Below are 18,705 nucleotides of genomic sequence, written 5' to 3'. Positions count from 1 at the left end.
GATAACAACGAGAAAGTCGTGAAGGTTACTACGGTGTCTCCGCCATAGAAGGCAGGAAAGCTATGTAAACCGTTCAGAATCAGCCATGTTCCATTGACACATGGCCTTTGACTCATCTTCAGCTGAAAGCAGCACGTGCATGATTACCTTGAGAGCAAATTATTTGCTTGTTAAATGGTTAATCTTTAGGACTGTAATTTTGTATCCTCTTATGGGGCTGGAATGGAGAGGCTAATTTCCCTCTTCTCATTTCACTTGAAGAGTAAGTTATATATTTAATTTTTAGTACTATGCGTAGGTTTGACGGAGGATTGTTCTCCAAATTTCATTGAGGATTATATAATTCACTAGAGATTGAAGAACGTTGTATATATATATATATATATATATATATATATATATATATATATATATATATATATATATATATATATATATATATATATATATATATATATATATATATATATATATATATATATATATATATATATATATATATATATGTATGTATATATATGTATGTATGTATACAGTATAATGTGCATATGTTATGCCCACAGATTAAACACTTCTTTGAAGTGTTACGTAACGTGTCTTGCGATCTAATTTCGGAGGGCTTATGGTAATTCGACCCTTATTCCCCCCTCTAACTCTCAGCCCACACAGACCTCCCCCTGACACTCACTCTACTTTTTCCTCTCTCTCTCACCCTCTCGCGGTTTTCGCCACACGCATTCCCTCTCTCTCTCTCTCTTGCATTCCACATTAAAGAAATGAAATGGATCATCTAAGGAAACACAATCTTTCCCACAAAATAGATTTATTATTTAAAGCAACCCAAAAAGTAATGAATAAACACAGCAAAGATTAAAATGCATCATAAATGAAATTATCAAGTAAAAAACATCTAACTCAAGATTTAGTCTCAGTCCAACTAAAAATCTGATTGTGGCTAATAGCCTGCAAATTCAAAAACTCTCACATACTCTATCTTAGACATTGTAAGTCTAGTCTCAAAAAGTCAACCACATGAGAAAAATAGACATTGCAAGGTTTGCATCTGTCTCTCTATAATCACACCACCATGATAACATCATGTCATTCCCACAAAGTCATCACTACCACAGTGTTCTCACCACAGACATCTGTCGAAAGAATTAAGCACAAATAATAATCTCCCAAAAATATGCAAGTGCAAAACATAATAATGAAAAGTCTAAAATGCATGAGTAAACACTGGTAAACAGAACACAATAAAATAGAATATTGAAATGGTAAAAGGTTATGTTGAACTTTCCACACAAGTTCAAAAATGTCTTGAAACATGGTAAAAAACATAAGTTCACAATTCACACAGAAAAACGAAGAGTCTGAACTTTACCTTATTCTGCCAGTTCTAAGAGATTGCAACACTCAAAGCTAATGTCTTGACGATCTCGCTCTAGCTTCGCTAATGAACGATCGGACTTATTTTTGGGCAGAATTAGACACAAAATCTAGATTTTCTAACGTACGAACTTATGTACCCACATACCAACTCAGTCATATGACTCGCATACCAGAGCCAATATTGTGTGTTCATCAAGCAAACAGCTGAAGTAACCAAACTATTTGCTGAATGCAATGATTTGGCGACTGTCGATTTGACCTAGTACCATCTCACAGCTATTCTCTCTTTCATCACACCTTATAGTATTGCAGTTATGAAATGAGTCTGTGTCCTTAAATACATATATTATATATACATATATGTATAGCCTATATATACACACGTACACACACGCATGTATATATATATACATGTAAATAAGTGTGTGTGTATGTATGTATGTACGTACATACGTATGTGCGCCCGCGAGGAGCGTGTCTTTCTGTTAAAACGTAGATGTCCTTGAGCATAATAATTATGAGAATGTTTTTTTTTTATAAGTGAATTTTGATGTGAAAATCTTAATGCGTATCTTTTCGTCGTTATGATACCAGTTTACAGTAAAAAATCCATCAGTCAAACCATCATGAAGAACGAGTTTTACAGAACCCTTAGAAAGTTTCTGGTTTGCTTGTCAGGACGACAGAGTGAAGATGATTCTGTATCTTTGATATTCTTGGCGGCACCCATCACGTTCTCACTTTCATTTACGCGTCCTGAATCATTTTGGTGCCATGGCTGTGAAGATGGGAATGGGTGCATTATTATTATCATTATTATTATTATTCATATGGAACAATCCCACAACGGCCATTGACTTGAAATTCAATCTTTCAAAGAATATGGCGTTCATTTGAAAGAAGTAAGTAACAGAAGGTAACAGGAAGTACAGCAAGAAGAGATCACTTATTCTAAAAGAAAAGATAAATTAAATTGATAAATAGATAGGTAAAACTATAAGTAGATTATTAAAATACAACGAGAATTGTTTTAGGGTAATAATGCATTGCAGCTTCGCTTGAACTTTTGAAGAGCCAAGTTGCACAACATCCTCAGGGAGCCTGTTCCACAGTCCAGCGGTGTGAAGAATAAAAGTCCTCTGGAACTGAAGAATAAAAGTCCTCTGGAACTGAAGAAGAAAAGTCCTCTGGAACTGAAGAATAAAAGTCATCTGGAACTGAAGAATAAAAGTCCTCTGGAACTGAAGAAGAAAAGTCCTCTGGGACTGAAGAATAAAAGTCATCTGGAACTGAAGAATAAAAGTCCTCTGGAACTGAAGAATAAAAGTCATCTGGAACTGAAGAATAAAAGTCCTCTGGAACTGAAGAAGAAAAGTCCTCTGGAACTGAAGAATAAAAGTCCTCTGGAACTGAAGAAGAAAAGTCCTCTGGAACTGAAGAATAAAAGTCCTCTGGAACTGAAGAATAAAAGTCCTCTGGAACTGAAGAAGAAAAGTCCTCTGGAACTGAAGAAGAAAAGTCCTCTGGAACTGAAGAATAAAAGTCCTCTGGAACTGAAGAATAAAAGTCCGCTGGAACTGAAGAATAAAAGTCCTCTGGAACTGAAGAATAAAAGTCCTCTGGAACTGTAGAAGAAAAGTCCTCTGGAACTGAAGAATAAAAGTCCTCTGGAACTGAAGAATAAAAGTCCTCTGGAACTGAAGGAACTGAAGAATAAAAGTCCTCTGGAACTGAAGAAGAAAAGTCCTCTGATGAAGAAGAAAAGTCCTCTGAACTGGAACTGAAGAAGAAAAGTCCTCTGGAACTGAAGAAGAAAAGTCCTCTGGAGCTGAAGAAGAAAAGTCCTCTGGAACTGAAGAATAAAAGTCCTCTGGAACTGAAGAAGAAAAGTCCTCTGGAACTGAAGAAGAAAAGTCCTCTGGAATTGAAGAAGAAAAGTCCTCTGGAACTGAAGAAGAAAAGTCCTCTGGAACTGAAGAATCAAAGTCCTCTGGAACTGAGAAGTTCGACAGCGAGGTCCATTTACTGCATGTTGGTGCTGCTGTTCAGCAGATCTGGAGAATTAGGAACCAGCTTTAAGTGACTTCCGTGGATGGTTCTGGGAAAAACTTGTTACTCCTGAACGACACAGAGAACAACTCTTGGAAGAGAATCTTACAAACCCAATATGAATACTCCGCTTAGGTCTGATATAATTAAGAAGGAATTAAGGTGGTTTTGAATGGTTATGCTGGTGGTTTGTGAGTTTACGAAAACTGTAAAGAAATTTTTCCCAGGATTATATAGGCTATAGTCTTAAGGAATATCGGTCCTTGAAATCACTTGTTATTCTTGTACGATTCATCTGGCTCGATTCGCTCGTGCCAGTCTGTTAACGTGCTCATCAATCTTGAATCTTAACCAGTGATCATTATAAGGTTATAACAGGAAAGAATCGGTTCTGGCAGACTATATACAATTGGGTTTCCCAAAGGAAAGGAAAGGATTTGCCTAATTCTTTTAGATACTGCTTCTCACCTTTTCTGCTGTTTAGATTGAAAGTTTATTTCGTTTCATTGCATATCTCTTAGGCATATTTACTGCTGCTACTTTATTATTATTATTATTATTATTATTATTATTATTATTATTATTATTATTATTAATAGAGGAGTATGATCTTGTTGTTAATAGTAAAGATGATAATTTTGAGGCATTCGATTAAAATGTTTAATTCATATTATTTATATTCTTATCTTTGCTGTTGGAATCCTGGCAGGGGTAAAATGAAAATTGAATAAAGGAAAGACACACAGAAAACCTTGCAAATATCAAGGAATGATAAAAGTCTCGGTTAGAACCGGCTTTTATAGAAGTTTACAAGACGCAGTAAGTGTGCTCTGTTCTTCAAGTGGCGTAGATGACAGCGGCCAGTGGTTCTAAAAGAAACGAGAATGCATTGTTGCAGCTCTGTACGTAATGGGACAAAACTTCTTTGCAGCAGTTTCCAGGATACTCTTGCTTCCTACTGTGATTGGATCCGTCTTTGTCAACCTATTCCAGAAATGCAGGACGTATGAACCTTCGAAAAGCTGTGGAGGAGAAAACAAAACATATTATAGCTTTAGTTTGTTTTTTCTTGCTATTTTGTATCGTACTGCTACTACCTTTAGTGGAAAAGTCATAATGCTAGCAACCAGAAGCGTGTAGAGTAATATTTAGTACTAAACCAACACAGGCACATTCTGTTACTCATCCCAGTAAAGAAAAAGATAAACCTCTTAGTATACCGAGGAAAGCTATGGCTGAATTATCGCTCCTTTGAGTTTTTTAGTTTTTCTTTATTGTTAAACATATTTGAAAAAATAGGTGCAGAATATGAGAAACTGGAGGTTTGCGTTAACTGTGGTTGTCTCTGTTTCTAAAGAGCAACTTTGGAAATGCTGTCAGTCTTTTGCTTTTTGGACATAGTTTGGTTTTGAACACATCTCTCATTTTATACATGAATAATGTATTAATCAGAACCCAAAGAACTCAACCTAGCAGCAGCATTAAATCTCTTCTTGATCAGTAGCAGTACAATATTTCCTTTGGAGAAATTAGGATAGCGTAGGAACGTATGTTATCGGTTTCTTATTTGATATTTGCTATTTTGATCATGGTGGTTTTATTTTTTTAGACTTCTCAGTTTTTCATTCAGGTTTTAAACATGCTGTATATGCTTGTCCTATAGTCTCCACACACAAGTGAGTATGATTATTAACAAGAAACATTATGGGGAAAACTATATAGTAATCTGTACAGTATTCGTAATGTAAAGAGAACTGAACAGTGAAAAGTTTCAAAACTCACAAACGTAATCAAGGTAGAAAAAGGTGGCACAAACGTAATCAAGGTAGAAAAAGGTGGCGCAAACGTAATCAAGGTAGAAAAAGGTGGCACAAACGTAATCAAGGTAGAAAAAGGTGGCACAAACGTAATCAAGGTAGAAAAAGGTGGCACAAACGTAATCAAGGTAGAAAAAGGTGGCACAAACGTAATCAAGGTAGAAAAAGGTGGCACAAACGTAATCAAGGTAGAAAAGGTGGCACAAACGTAATCAAGGTAGAAAAAGGTGGCACAAACGTAATCAAGATAGAAAAAGGTGGCACAAACGTAATCAAGGTAGAAAAAGGTGGCACAAACGTAATCAAGGTAGAAAAAGGTGGCACAAACGTAACGATAAATGAAAGGGCTGGAGGTGAAAGGGTGCATCCGTTGAATACATGGGTGTAAGAACATAATAAGGAAAAATAAAAACCATCGAATGAGAGGTGTAAAGTCAACTATTACCAAGATTTCTGACCCCTAGACGTGAGGGCTCATGGAAACCAGCAATATAACCCTGATTTCTTTGAAGTTATGTTAATATCCAGACTAAATAAATCGGGTATTTTTGTCCTTCCCTTTAAGTACATTTTCATTAAGATTTACTACTTGCAGATGAATGTTCATGAATAGGTTCAAGGTGTTTGATTGCTGACTGTACCTGGAGAGAGGTGGAATTGCTGGAGTTCCTCTAAAATTTAATACTTTTTTCCGTATCTTTCGTGATTGAATAATGGGGAACGTATTTCAAAATATAGCCCTCAGCATCGGGGTTGACCTCATTAGATTGAAGGGTCATGTGTATATCCTGAAAGTGGTGATTAGGTCGGATGTTCAATAAGTTCAGTACTCCGTAGGGGGGTAGTGCAGTCAGTGCATCTCATGCGGTGCACTGTAGGCATTACCTAAGGTTCTTTGCAGCGTTCCTTCGGCCCGTAGCTGTAACCCATTTCATTTCTTTCACTGTACCTTCTTTCTTATTCTCTTTCTTCCATCTTACTTTCCACCCTCTCCTAACAATTGATTCGTAGTGCAACTGCGAGATTTTACCCTGGTACACCCTCCAAACCTTTTACTGTCAATTTCCGTTTCAGAGCTGAGTGACCTCATAGGTCCCAGTGCTTGGCCTTTGGCCTAAATTCTATATTTAATTCAATTCGATATCTTTTACGATCGGTAATTTACCATTTATTTACCTTCTCCAAGTCCGTTTCCTTTCTCTCAAGCATGTAGGTTTGGCGTTGCCGGAACGGTATAGGGTAGAAGTGCTTAGCTGTGAGGAGGGACATGTTCTGGCAGCCTTGTTCGTTGTTAGCAATCTCGTGGAAGCTGCCGCCTTTGCACAGCTTCGTCATTACACTTGTGATGGCTTTGGGCCCGTTGTGACCCCAGACGTTGCCCTGTTAAAAAGAAGTAATGGGTCCTTAGATTGCAAAACAATTTCATTCTTATTGATGGAAACTGATAAGGATTCGTAGGAGATTAGATAAGTAGTCAGTTCTTTATCTGGAAAAAATAAATCAAGAAATGCAAATCTGGAGGTTTCATTAGCTGAGGTGGTCTCTGTTCCTAAACGGCATGTTGAGAAATGCTGTCAGTCTTGCGCTTTTGGGACCGTTTGGTCTTGAACGCTACTCTCTTTCCGTACAGGACATGAGAAATGAAAAAGTAATAACAAATGTATAGAAAAATTAAATATCAAGACAAAAATTTTAAAAATAAGAAAAAATAATGAAACTAATGAATATAACAATGATGAATTTGAAAATAGTAAATATGAACAAGAAATTAAAATTAAAAATAATATAACATAATAAATGAAGTAAAAATCAAAATAATAAAGACTATTTAAAAAATGAACAAATAAAAGTAAAAAAATCATAAAAACAAAGATGAAAATAATGAAAAGAGAAAAAACAATAATAAAAATTGTACGAAATATAAATGATGAAAGAATGAAAATGGAAATAATAATAATAATAATAATAATAAAACAAAGATAAAAAAATAAATATAAATGGGTGCATTTATAACAAGAATAAATTAAAATAACAGTATAAAAAAGTTTTTGAAATTGAAAAAAAAATAACCATTTATAAAAATTATTCAAATAGAAAAATAATAGAAATGGAATTAAAAATAAATACAACCCAAAATGAAGATATAAAGAAAAATTAAAGGATTAATAAGAGTGAAAATCAATAAAATAAAAAAACAAAAAATAAAAATGATAAAGATGTAAATGAAATTTTATATTATGTAAATAGTAGGTAAAAAAATTTTAAAATAAAAAAAATTATGAATTAAAAAGTGAAAAGAAAAAGATGATTATGATTAAAACTGTAAAATTATGAAAATAATAAAGTTTTTATTCATTACATCGTACCTTGAAATTCTCCTTTATGTGTTCCATGAGCATCCAGAATGCTTGGTGATGAGGCTGGCCAATCAGAACTGCCACGTTGATGCTACCGTCTACGACGAGTCCCACTGAGTTGGTGAACTTGGTCGTGCTTCTAATGCAGATGGTGTCGGTGTCTGCGTAAACGCCTCCCCACTTCCACACGAGGGCCCCTCTCACCATATTGCTCAGGTTCGATTCCGGCCAGGCTGTTCGTCGTGACAAGGAGGGAGACTCATTGGAATTGGACTTCTGGTCCATTTAAGTTACAGAGCTGCGACTGCTTGGATGCTTGCATAATTTACTTAACAGCCTCATCTTTACAGTTTATGATGCTTGGGCTTCATGTCAGAATTCTAAAGTTTACTTTCTTGGTATCTAGGCATTAAGCAGTAACTACCAAATCTTTCTCTTGTGTATCTATCTGTAAATACCAAGTCTTCCTCTTTGATATGTATTTGTAAATACCAAGTCTTCCTCTTTTATATCTAGTATCTACCAAGTCTTTCTCTTTTATATCTAGCAGTAACTACCAAGTCTTTCTCTTTTTTTATCTAGCAGTAACTACCAAGTCTTTCTCTTTTATATCTAGCAGTAACTACCAAGTCTTTCTCTTTTATATCTAGCAGTAACCACCAAGTCTTTCTCTTTTATATGTAGCAGTAACTACCAAGTCTTTCTCTTTTATATCTAGCAGTATAAAAGTCTTTCTCTTTTTTATCAAGCAGTAACTACCAAGTCTTTCTCTTTTTTATCAAGCAGTAACTACCAAGTTTTCTCTTTTTTATCTAGCAGTAACTACCAAGTCTTTCACTTTTATAGCTAGCAATAACTACCAAGTCTTTCTCTTTGATATTTATCAGTAACTACCAAGTCTTTCTCTTTAATATCTAGCAGTAACTACCAAGTCTTTCACTTTTATACCAAGCAGTAACTACCAAGTCTTTCACTTTTATATCAAGCAGTAACTACCAAGTCTTTCACTTTTTTATGTAGCAGTAACTACCAAGTCTTTCTCTTTTTTATCTAGCAGTAACTACCAAGTCTTTCACTTTTATATCTAGCAATAACTACCAAGTCTTCCTCTTCTATATCTAGCAGTAACTACCAAGTCTTTCACTTTTATATCAAACAGTAACTACCAAGTCTTTCACTTTTATATCTGGCAGTGACTACCAAGTCTTCCTCTTTTATATCTAGTAGTAACTGCCAAGTCTTTCTCATTTACATCTAACAGTAACTACCAAGTCTTTCTCTTTTGTATATAGCAATAACTACCAGGTATTCTCATATCTAGTGCTAACTTCCAAGTCTTTCTATTTGATATCTAGCAGTAACTACCAAGTCTTTCTTTTGTATATCTAGCAGTAACTACCAAGTCTTTCTCTTTTATATCTAGTAACTACCAAGCCTTTCTCTTTTATATCTAGTAGTAACTACCAAGTCTTTCTTTTCTATATCTAGCAGTAACTACCAAGTCTCCTTCTTTTATATCTAGTAGTAACTACCAAGTCTTTCTTTTCTATATCTAGCAGTAACTACCAAGCCTCCCTCTTTTATATCTAGTAATAACTACCAATTCTTTCTTTTTTATATCTAGTAGTAACTACCAAGTCTTCCTATTTTATATCTAGTAGTAACTATCAAGTCTTTCTTTTATATATCTAGCAGTAACTACCAAGTCTTCGTCTTTTATATCTAGTAGTAACTACCAAGTCTTTCTTTTATATATCTAGCAGTAACTACCAAGTCTTCGTCTTTTATATCTAGTAGTAACTACCAAGTCTCTCTATTTTATATCTAGCAGCAACTACTAAGACTTCCTCTTCCATATCTAGTAATAACTACCAAGTCTTTCTATTTTATATCTAGCAGTAACTACCAAGTCTTCCTCTTTTATATCTAGTAGTAACTGCCAAGTCTTTCTTTTTTATATCTAGCAGTAACTACCAAGTCTTTCCCTTTCATATCTAGTAGTAACTACCAAGTCTTTCTTTTTTATATTTAGCAGTAACTACCAAGTCTTTCTCTTTTATATCTAGTAACTACCAAGCCTTTCTCTTTTATATCTAGTAGTAACTACCAAGTCTTTCTTTTGTATATCTAGCAGTAACTACCAAGTCTCCTTCTTTTATATCTAGTAGTAACTACCAAGTCTTTCTTATCTATATCTAGCAGTAACTACCAAGCCTCCCTCTTTTATATCTAGTAATAACTACCAATTCTTTCTTTTTTATATCTAGTAGTAACTACCAAGTCTTCCTATTTTATATCTAGTAGTAACTATCAAGTCTTTCTTTTATATATCTAGCAGTAACTACCAAGTCTTCGTCTTTTATATCTAGTAGTAACTACCAAGTCTTTCTTTTATATATCTAGCAGTAACTACCGTCTTCGTCTTTTATATCTAGTAGTAACTACCAAGTCTTCGTCTTTTATATCTAGTAGTAACTACCAAGTCTCTCTATTTTATATCTAGCAGCAACTACTAAGACTTCCTCTTCTATATCTAGTAGTAACTACCAAGTCTTTCTATTTTATATCTAGCAGTAACTACCAAGTCTTCCTCTTTTATATCTAGTAGTAACTGCCAAGTCTTTCTTTTTTATATCTAGCAGTAACTACCAAGTCTTTCCCTTTCATATCTAGTAGTAACTACCAAGTCTTTCTCTTTTATATCTAGCAGTAACTACCAAGTCTTTCCCTTTCATATATATGTAGTAACTACCAAGTCTCTCTTTTTTTATATCTGGCAGTAACTACCAAGTCTTTCTCTTTTATATCTAGCAGTAACTACCAAGTCTTTCCCTTCCATATCTAGTAGTAACTACCAAGTCTCTCTTTTTTATATCTGGCAGTAACTACCAAGTCTTTCTCTTTTATATCTAGCAGTAACTACCAAGTCTTTCCCTTCCATATCTAGTAGTAACTACCAAGTCTCTCTTTTTTTATATCTGGCAGTAACTACCAAGTCTTTCTCTTTTATATCTAGCAGTAAATACCAAGTCTTTCCCTTTCATATCTAGTAGTAATTACCAAGTCTCTCTTTTTTTATATCTGGCAGTAACTACCAAGGCTTTCTCTTTTATATCTAGCAGTAACTACCAAGTCTTTCTCTTTTATATCTAGCAGTAACTACCAAGTCTTTCTCTTTTATATCTAGCAGTAACTACCAAGTCTTTCCCTTTCATATCTAGCAGTAACTACCAAGTCTTTCCCTTTTATATCTAGCAGTAACTACCAAGTCTTTCCCTTTTATATCTAGCAGTAACTACCAAGTCTTTCCCTTTTATATCTTTAACTACCAAGTCTTTCCCAGCAGTAACTACCAAGTCTTTCCCTTTTATATCTAGCAGTAACTACCAAGTCTTTCCCTTTCATATCTAGCAGTAACTACCAAGTCTTTCCCTTTTATATCTAGCAGTAACTACCAAGTCTTTCCCTTTTATATCTAGCAGTAACTACCAAGTCTTTCCCTTTTATATCTAGCAGTAACTACCAAGTCTTTCCCTTTCATATCTAGCAGTAACTACCAAGTCTTTTCCTTTTTCCAGTAACTACCAAGTCTTTCCCTTTATATCTAGCAGTAACTACCAAGTCTTTCTCTTTTATATCTAGCAGTAACTACCAAGTCTTTCCCTTTTATATCTAGCAGTAACTACCAAGTCTTTCCCTTTTATATCCAGCAGTAACTACCAAGTCTTTCCCTTTCATATCTAGCAGTAACTACCAAGTCTTTCCATTTTATATCTAGCAGTAACTACCAAGTCTTTCCCTTTTATATCTAGCTGTAACTACCAAGTCTTTCCCTTTTATATCTAGCAGTAACTACCAAGTCTTTTCCTTTCATATCTAGCAGTAACTACCAAGTCTTTCCCTTTCATATCTAGCAGTAACTACCAAGTCTTTCTCTTTTATATCTAGCAGTAACTACCAAGTCTTTCCCTTTTATATCTAGCAGTAACTACCAAGTCTTTCCATTTCATATCTAGCAGTAACTACCAAGTCTTTCTCTTTTATATCTAGCAGTAACTACCAAGTCTTTCCCTTTTATATCTAGCAGTAACTACCAAGTCTTTCCCTTTCATATCTAGCAGTAACTACCAAGTCTTTCCCTTTTATATCTAGCAGTAACTACTAAGTCTTTCTTTTTTATATCTAGCAGTAACTACCAAGTCTTCCCCTTTTATATCTAGCAGTAACTACCAAGTCTTTCCCTTTCATATCTAGCAGTAACTACCAAGTCTTTCCCTTTTATATCTAGTAATAACTACCAAGTCTTTCTCTTTTATATCTAGCAGTAACTACCAAGTCTTTCCCTTTCATATCTAGCAGTAACTACCAAGTCTTTCTCTTTTATATCTAGCAGTAACTACCAAGTCTTTCTCTTTTATATCTAGCAGTAACTACCAAGTCTTTCCCTTTTATATCTAGCAGTAACTACCAAGTCTTTCTCTTTTATATCTAGCAGTAACTACCAAGTCTTTCCCTTTTATATCTAGCAGTAACTACCAAGTCTTTCCCTTTTATATGTAGCAGTAACTACCAAGTCTTTCCCTTTTATATCTAGCAGTAACTACCAAGTCTTTCCCTTTCATATCTAGCAGTAACTACCAAGTCTTTCCCTTTTATATCTAGCAGTAACTACCAAGTCTTTCCCTTTCATATCTAGCAGTAACCGGCGCGGTCTTCGGTGAGGAAGAAGCTGTCTGGGACATTTCCTTAAAACCATGAGTGTATCTTTCAGCCTAAATAGGAAGTCAAGTATATGGATGTCAGTTGATTGTTTGGATTGTAGCTAGTGTAGGAGAGAAATAGAGAAGAAATAGAAAGAAAAAAATACATAATTACAATCAGTAATTAGTAAGAATATGAGCCACAATATGATGTTTGACCGGGTAATTCCTTACACCGACGCGAGTGGAGCCATCCATTACGCTAGTTACGAACCCATGCAGGCTAGCTTTGTAATCCATCACTACTTCTACAATCTACAGCGATCACTGGTACGTGTGCAATAGAAATATATTTTAAAACTGTGCTTCAGGGTCGAATACATGACTTGTGTGCCAGCTTTTAGAAGTAAAGCGAAGTTTACCTGTGTCCTTAAGCCATTTGTCAGAGTTGAAGAGATCCCAGAGAGGCGTCTCCTGGAATATTTCTCTAAATTTACTGCTAACAACCCGGATGTTAGGATACTGGTCGAGAAGGCTCTTCATGATTCCCGTAGTGTCGCTTATGAATGGAGAAGTTAAGATGTACCACAGCTCCTTATCTGGGTGTTGACTTGCCCAACTGCACGGACAGAACGGACAGTTGATAGAGAATAGAAAGGTTCATGGATTACTTTGAATATATTAGATAATTCGTATTATAAGATTGGGTTTATTTCACTGTATAAAATTCCTGTCATCGAATAGGCTATTTAAAGCTAACAGTGTTAATGATTCAATCCTTAATTACTGTGATGATTATTAGCCAAATTACAGTTATTCAGTGTTGGGGATTAATTTAATCCCAGTTGTAAGTAAAAACCTTTTATTGTAATTTTAATCAAAATTTTTTTTTCTAAAAGAGAAAATTTAAAGTCAAGTTGGCATCATAGTAGTTCAGTAAAATTATCACGTATGGAACTTAAATTTTTGAGCGAATTTTTTCACAGTGTGTCACGACTAAGCTAAGAGAAGATGTTAGTCTTCTGCAAAATGAGCCCCATGAAAATTTTCATTGGCAATCTGGCTTGTATGAGGTTAGGAGTTAATTTATATTGTAATTCTTAATCTGGGTTACACCTGCAAGTACTTTTACAAACAGTGTATGATGCATCCCAGTTCATGCTGTGTTTGATGCTACGTGGTAAAAATGGGGAAATCCTGTTGTTTGGATTTTGCCTATTGTTGATGTTCAAATTAATCTGATATAAATATAGAGTTGATAATAGAAATTGTGCAAATGGTGATACAACATGAAAATTGTAGTGAACATACCTCAGGAGATACTTGTCAGGTCTGCCTGACTGGTTATTTCAATATCCTAGATGGTGACCATTTTCCAAAAGGATTGCTGTATTGAGCTTCATAAGTTGATGTAGTTCATGTAGTTGGTCATTCAAAATGATAGCTTTGATATGTATGTTTTCAAGCATGCTCTGATGATTTATTTCTGTCACTCTATCAATCTTTTATGGCTGATTTTTTGTTTTTTTCTTGAACGCATAGTTTGCTGGCTTATGTTATATTTCAAACCAAGAGCTATTGCTGTATAGCTGTTGTCAGTATGTGTTTAATTTAACGTAAATTGATTTGTTTTGAATAAGTCACTTTGGCAGTAATTATTCTTTTGGAACGTAATGACCCGTTTCCTCCTCCCCGACATTTCTAACTTGTTGTATAGTTTTAATTACAATGAGCTTGTTTTATTTTCACGTGTGGTGTTGGAGCTGTATTCGGCGCTGTCTGGCCAGGAGTAGTCAGTTGTTTTCTGGACCATTAACATTGTGAGGGCTGGATTAATTTACGCTGGATTACGATACCTGCCTTTCTTCAGTTGCTGCTGCTGTCCTCCTTTGGGAGATTGATTCATTCTTCCGTCTACGCCCTTGGTTCAGTCATTAAGCCAAGGGGACCTCTCTGCCAACTGGTAAGGTGTGATTACCTGTCGGATGGCCGTGTCCGTTGATCGTCTTGCGACGTTAAAGTGATTTATTCTCCAGTCTACGCCCTTGGTTTAGTTATTAGCCAAGGGGACCTCTCTTACGTTTGGTAAGGTCCTAAGAAATTATATTATTCCTGTCGACCCGTGATTTGAAGGCTGTGTTTGCCACTACCACCGTTCAGAGCTCACTTAAGGGAAGCAGTTTATTTTTTGATAAATGTTTAGAATGTAATAAGTTAGGTTATTCTGACTTTTCGACATTCTATTATTTTCAGGGCCCTCTCTTTAAAGTGTAATTGTATAGTCTGTAAGAGGTGTCAAAGAAACGAGCAGGTAAAAGTTACTGCTACTTTATTACAGATCCAGGCAGTTTATATAGCGGTCGACTGGCGCCGGACTGCGGAAGACAATGGTATTGACTGTGACCTGAGGTCGAAACAATTAACAATAATATGCAGTGAACGAGTACAATTTACAATACAAAACATACAGAATTTCAATATGGATACAGTCTTGATGCCTTTGAATGAAGAAACATACGATACATAATGTGTGACACTTGTACAAATACACATAAAGTAAAAATGGTTAAAAATGCGTGACCTGGCACGTTTTAGGCGTGACTAATTGAGTGTGAAGAAAATGGGAAGTCACCAAAGAAAACTTGCTCAGCGGAGACTTAATTAATGGCGCCTTCGAAACACTTCGCTGGCGCCGATGTGGTGACTTTACAAGTACTCCCCCCCCAAGACGTGGGACGCGTCTGACTAATCTGTATATCTGCTGGGACGCTGAAGGGTGCCGCGGCTCCTTGAAGACAACGGAGGGGTCTCCCGCGTGTGAGGCTGCTGGCCGGGCGGTCCCTTCCTGGGGCGGCCGTGCGCCCGCCAACTGCGGGGGTGTGGGTGTGCCGGAGTGCGGTTGGGCGGAAGGGGTGTCGCGGCGCCGTCGGTGCTCTCCGACAGGAAGGCGGGCTTTAAGCGGTCTATTGAAACCCAGTCATCCTTCCCAGGGAGTACCAGACGGAACGCCTTGCTGTTCCGCTCCAGCACGCGGAAGGGGCCCCTATAGGGCTTGGTTAGTGGTGGACGGACGGCGTCGACTCTGACGAAGACATGGGTGGCGGATGACAGCTGTGGCGGCATGAAGGTGGTTGATTTGACGGTGTACGTGCGCCTGCAAGGGGAGAACTTGCCGGCCACGTCGCGGAGCCTCTGTAGTGATGGGGTGTGGCGTTCATCTGTCATGAGCTCTCCCGGTACCACAAGGGGTTCCCCGTAGGTTTGTTTGGCTGCAGACGGGGTGCCGTCGGCCCTGGGGGCGGTCCTCAACCCGAGGAGGACCCACGGCAGCTGATGTTTCCAGTCCTCGGCGGTGCAGCGGGCCATGAGGGATGTCTTCAGGGACCTGTGGAAATGTTCGACCAGGCCGTTGGCTGCTGGGTTGTACGCCGTGGTGGTGTGATGCGTGGTTCCCAGCAGTTGAGCCAGGGCGGACCACAAATCGGAGAGGAAGGCGGGGCCCCTGTCGGTTGTGATGTGATCCGGGACGCCGAAGCGGCTAACCCAACTGGAAAGCAGGGCCTCGGCGCACGCGCTGGCGGTGGCTTCTTGCATGGGTGTGGCTTCAGGCCACCTCGTCGAACGGTCTACCACCGTCAGGAGGTATCTGGATCCGCCTGATGGGGGGAGGGGTCCGACGACGTCAATATGGATGTGGCCGAAGCAGCGCTCTGGCTGCGGGAACTCGCCTACCCCTGACTGCGTGTGACGACCCACCTTGCTGGTCTGGCACTGCAGGCACTGTTTCGCCCAGGACGTGGCGTCCTTTTGCACCCCGTGCCAGATGAACTTTTTTGAGAGCAGTTTGGCCGTGGTCCTGCCGGAGGGGTGTGAGAGGCCGTGAATTATGTCGAATATCTGGCGGCGACGTGAGGCTGGAACCAAAGGGTGGGGCTGACCCGTGCTGATGCCGCAGAGCAGGCTTGGGCCTCCGGGGACGAGGGTCACGTCCCACCACTTAAGGGACGTGATAGCGGTGCGGTATGCTGGGGTTTCTGGGTCAGCGGCCTGTTCTCTGGCGAGGTCCTGGTAATCTACACCAAGCTGCACTGCGTTCAACTCGACTCTGGAGAGGGCGTCTGCTACAGGATTTTTCTTGCCGGGGAGGTACCTGACGGAACAGGTAAATTCGGCTATGGCTGAGAGGTGGAGCTGCTGTCTGGAAGACCATGCGTCCCCCTGTTTCGTGAAGGCGTGAACCAGTGGCTGATGGTCTGTGAAGATTGTGAAGGCCGTCCCCTCCATGAGGAACTTGAAGTGCCGAACTGCTTGGTACATCGCGCAGAGTTCCCTGTCGAAGGTGCTGTAGCGGGTCTCTGCGGGATTGAATTTCTTGCTGAAGAAGGCGATGGGCTGGGGGGCGCCGTTGATGATTTGCTCCAGGACAGCACTGCAGGCGACGTTACTGGCATCCGTTGTCAGCTGGAGGGGGGCTTGGGGCTGCCTTCGTCAGGGAGAAGGCCTGCTGCTGGCTGGGTCCCCAAGACAGGGACTTCGGTTGGCCTTTAAGGACTTCTGTCAGGGGGGCCGTGGTGTGCGCGATCCCGGGGATGAACTGCCTGTAGAAGTTTACCATCCCGAGGAACTCCTGGACGGCCTTGACGGAGGTGGGGGTCGGGAACCTGGTTACGGCTGCCACTTTTGATGTGAGAGGGCAGACGCCTGCCGGAGACACCTCGTGACCCAGGAACTCTGCTTTCTGGACGCCGAAGGTGCACTTGTCAAAATGGACGACGAGGCCGTTCTCTTGGAGGCGCCGTAGCACTGCCCTGATGTGCCTTTGGTGTTCACTGTGAGACCTGGAAAATATGAGGATGTCATCGACGTAGCAGACGCAGAACTTTAGGTCCCCCAGGATGCTGTCCATGAGCTGCTGGAAGGTCGCCCGGGCTTTCCTCAATCCGAAAGTGGAGAAGGCGAACACATAGGACCCGAACGGCGTGATGATGGCTGTCTTTGGTATGTCCTCTGGTGCGACAGGTACCTGAAAATATGATTTAAGAAGGCCCAATTTAGTGAATACCTTGGCCCCGTGAAAGGAGGCCGTGAGGTCCTGCATGTTGGGCAGAGGGTAGTGGTCGGGCTCCGTTGCAGTGTTCAGCCGCCTGTAGTCGCCGCAAGGTCTCCAGGAGCCGTCTGGTTTCTGCACCATGTGGAAGGGGGAGGCCCATGGACTGGAGGCCTTTCTGCAGATTCCCATCCGCTCCATCTCCGCGAATGCTTTTTTCGCCTCCTGAAGGCGCTGAGGGGGAAGCCTTCAGAACTTCGCATGAGTCGGGGGCCCTTTAGTTGCTATATGGTGGTATATGCCGTGCTTGGCTGGGGTCCCGGGGACCTGACGAAGCTCGGGCTTGAATACCTCAGGGAACTCCGACAGTAGGTGTGCATATTGGTGGGGGGCAACGGCGCTAATGGTGGGTTTGGGTCCCGCTGTTAACGGGAGAGACCGGCAGGAGTCAGTATCGAGGAGGCGCTTACACCTCACGTCGACTAGCAGGCCGAAGTGCGCCAGGAAATCGGCCCCCAGGAGTGGGGTTCCTACGTCCGCGACGATGAAGTCCCAGGAGTAATTCTGGCCAAGGATGGAGATCGACAGGGGCCTGGTGCCATAGGAGAGGATGGGGGATCCATTGGCGGCCGTCAGGCAGGCGGCTGGGTGTGGTGTCTGGTTACGGTCCTCTCTGGATGCCAGGAAGATCGATTTAAAGGCCCCTGTGTTGACCAGCATCATCTTGCCAGAGACGGTGTTGCGGACGTAAAAACCTACTGTTTCTGAGCCCCTGGGTTTTTCAGTTGCCATGGCGGTTTGTCCTGTTGGCCGCCGCCACCCCCGTTTTTTGAACGGGCGAACGAGCAGGGCGGCAGGCAGTTTTGGGTGTCCTTTCCGAACCACTTGTGGTAGCGACAGAAGCCCGGGGACCTCCATCTGTTGTGGTTCGGTGGACGCCTGTTGGCGACGGCATTGACGGGCTGCTCTACGTCCTCTTCCGGCTGGACGGAGCTGACCGACTGTGTGGCCGGTTTTAGCTGCTGTGAAGCCTTGACGGAGTCTGTGAGGTGTTGTGCCGTCTCTATGACGTCCTTGATGGGCATGGTATAGGGGTGAGCAATTTGGTTGCAGACCTCCGGGAGGAGCTGGCGAAGGTAGATTTCCCGTGCAAAGCTTATCTCCTGTCGTTTTTTTTGTGCCGTCGAAATCTGGCAGTGACAGGAGATCCACGACCATGCTCCATGCGTCTCTTGAGTTGAGGTCGTGGCGTGGGTTGATGGCAAGGTCGATAGCACGGGCGGCCTGCTCGGCGATGGGCAGGGAGCACGCTTCGAGGAGGAACTTTTTCGTGGCGCTGTATG

At 40.1% G+C, this 18,705-nt stretch overlaps 1 protein-coding gene across 2 annotated transcripts in view; it reads right to left on the bottom strand.

Moving 5' to 3' along the window:
- Positions 1 to 794: 794 nt before the first annotated feature.
- Positions 795 to 18,705, bottom strand: part of LOC136852522 (lactosylceramide 4-alpha-galactosyltransferase-like) — a 28,498-nt gene continuing 10,587 nt past the window's right edge. The window contains exons 3-6 of one of the 2 annotated variants that reach the window (XM_067127226.1): positions 12,738 to 12,934; positions 7,625 to 7,848; positions 6,435 to 6,638; positions 795 to 2,170 (exon numbers count right to left, since the gene is read on the bottom strand). In XM_067127226.1, the coding sequence (XP_066983327.1) occupies positions 2,033 to 2,170; positions 6,435 to 6,638; positions 7,625 to 7,848; positions 12,738 to 12,934 (763 nt within the window). In that variant the 3' untranslated portion in view covers positions 795 to 2,032. Of the gene's footprint in view, positions 2,171 to 3,174; positions 4,464 to 6,434; positions 6,639 to 7,624; positions 7,849 to 12,737; positions 12,935 to 18,705 lie in introns of those variants that run through there. The other variant, XM_067127225.1, reaches the window with a different exon arrangement.

The sequence above is a fragment of the Macrobrachium rosenbergii genome, chromosome 25 (genome assembly GCF_040412425.1).
Source record: "Macrobrachium rosenbergii isolate ZJJX-2024 chromosome 25, ASM4041242v1, whole genome shotgun sequence".
NCBI classification, from domain to species: Eukaryota; Metazoa; Arthropoda; class Malacostraca; order Decapoda; family Palaemonidae; genus Macrobrachium; species Macrobrachium rosenbergii.
Note: the sequence above shows the minus strand (reverse complement) of the source record. Positions and strands in the feature narration are given on the sequence as shown.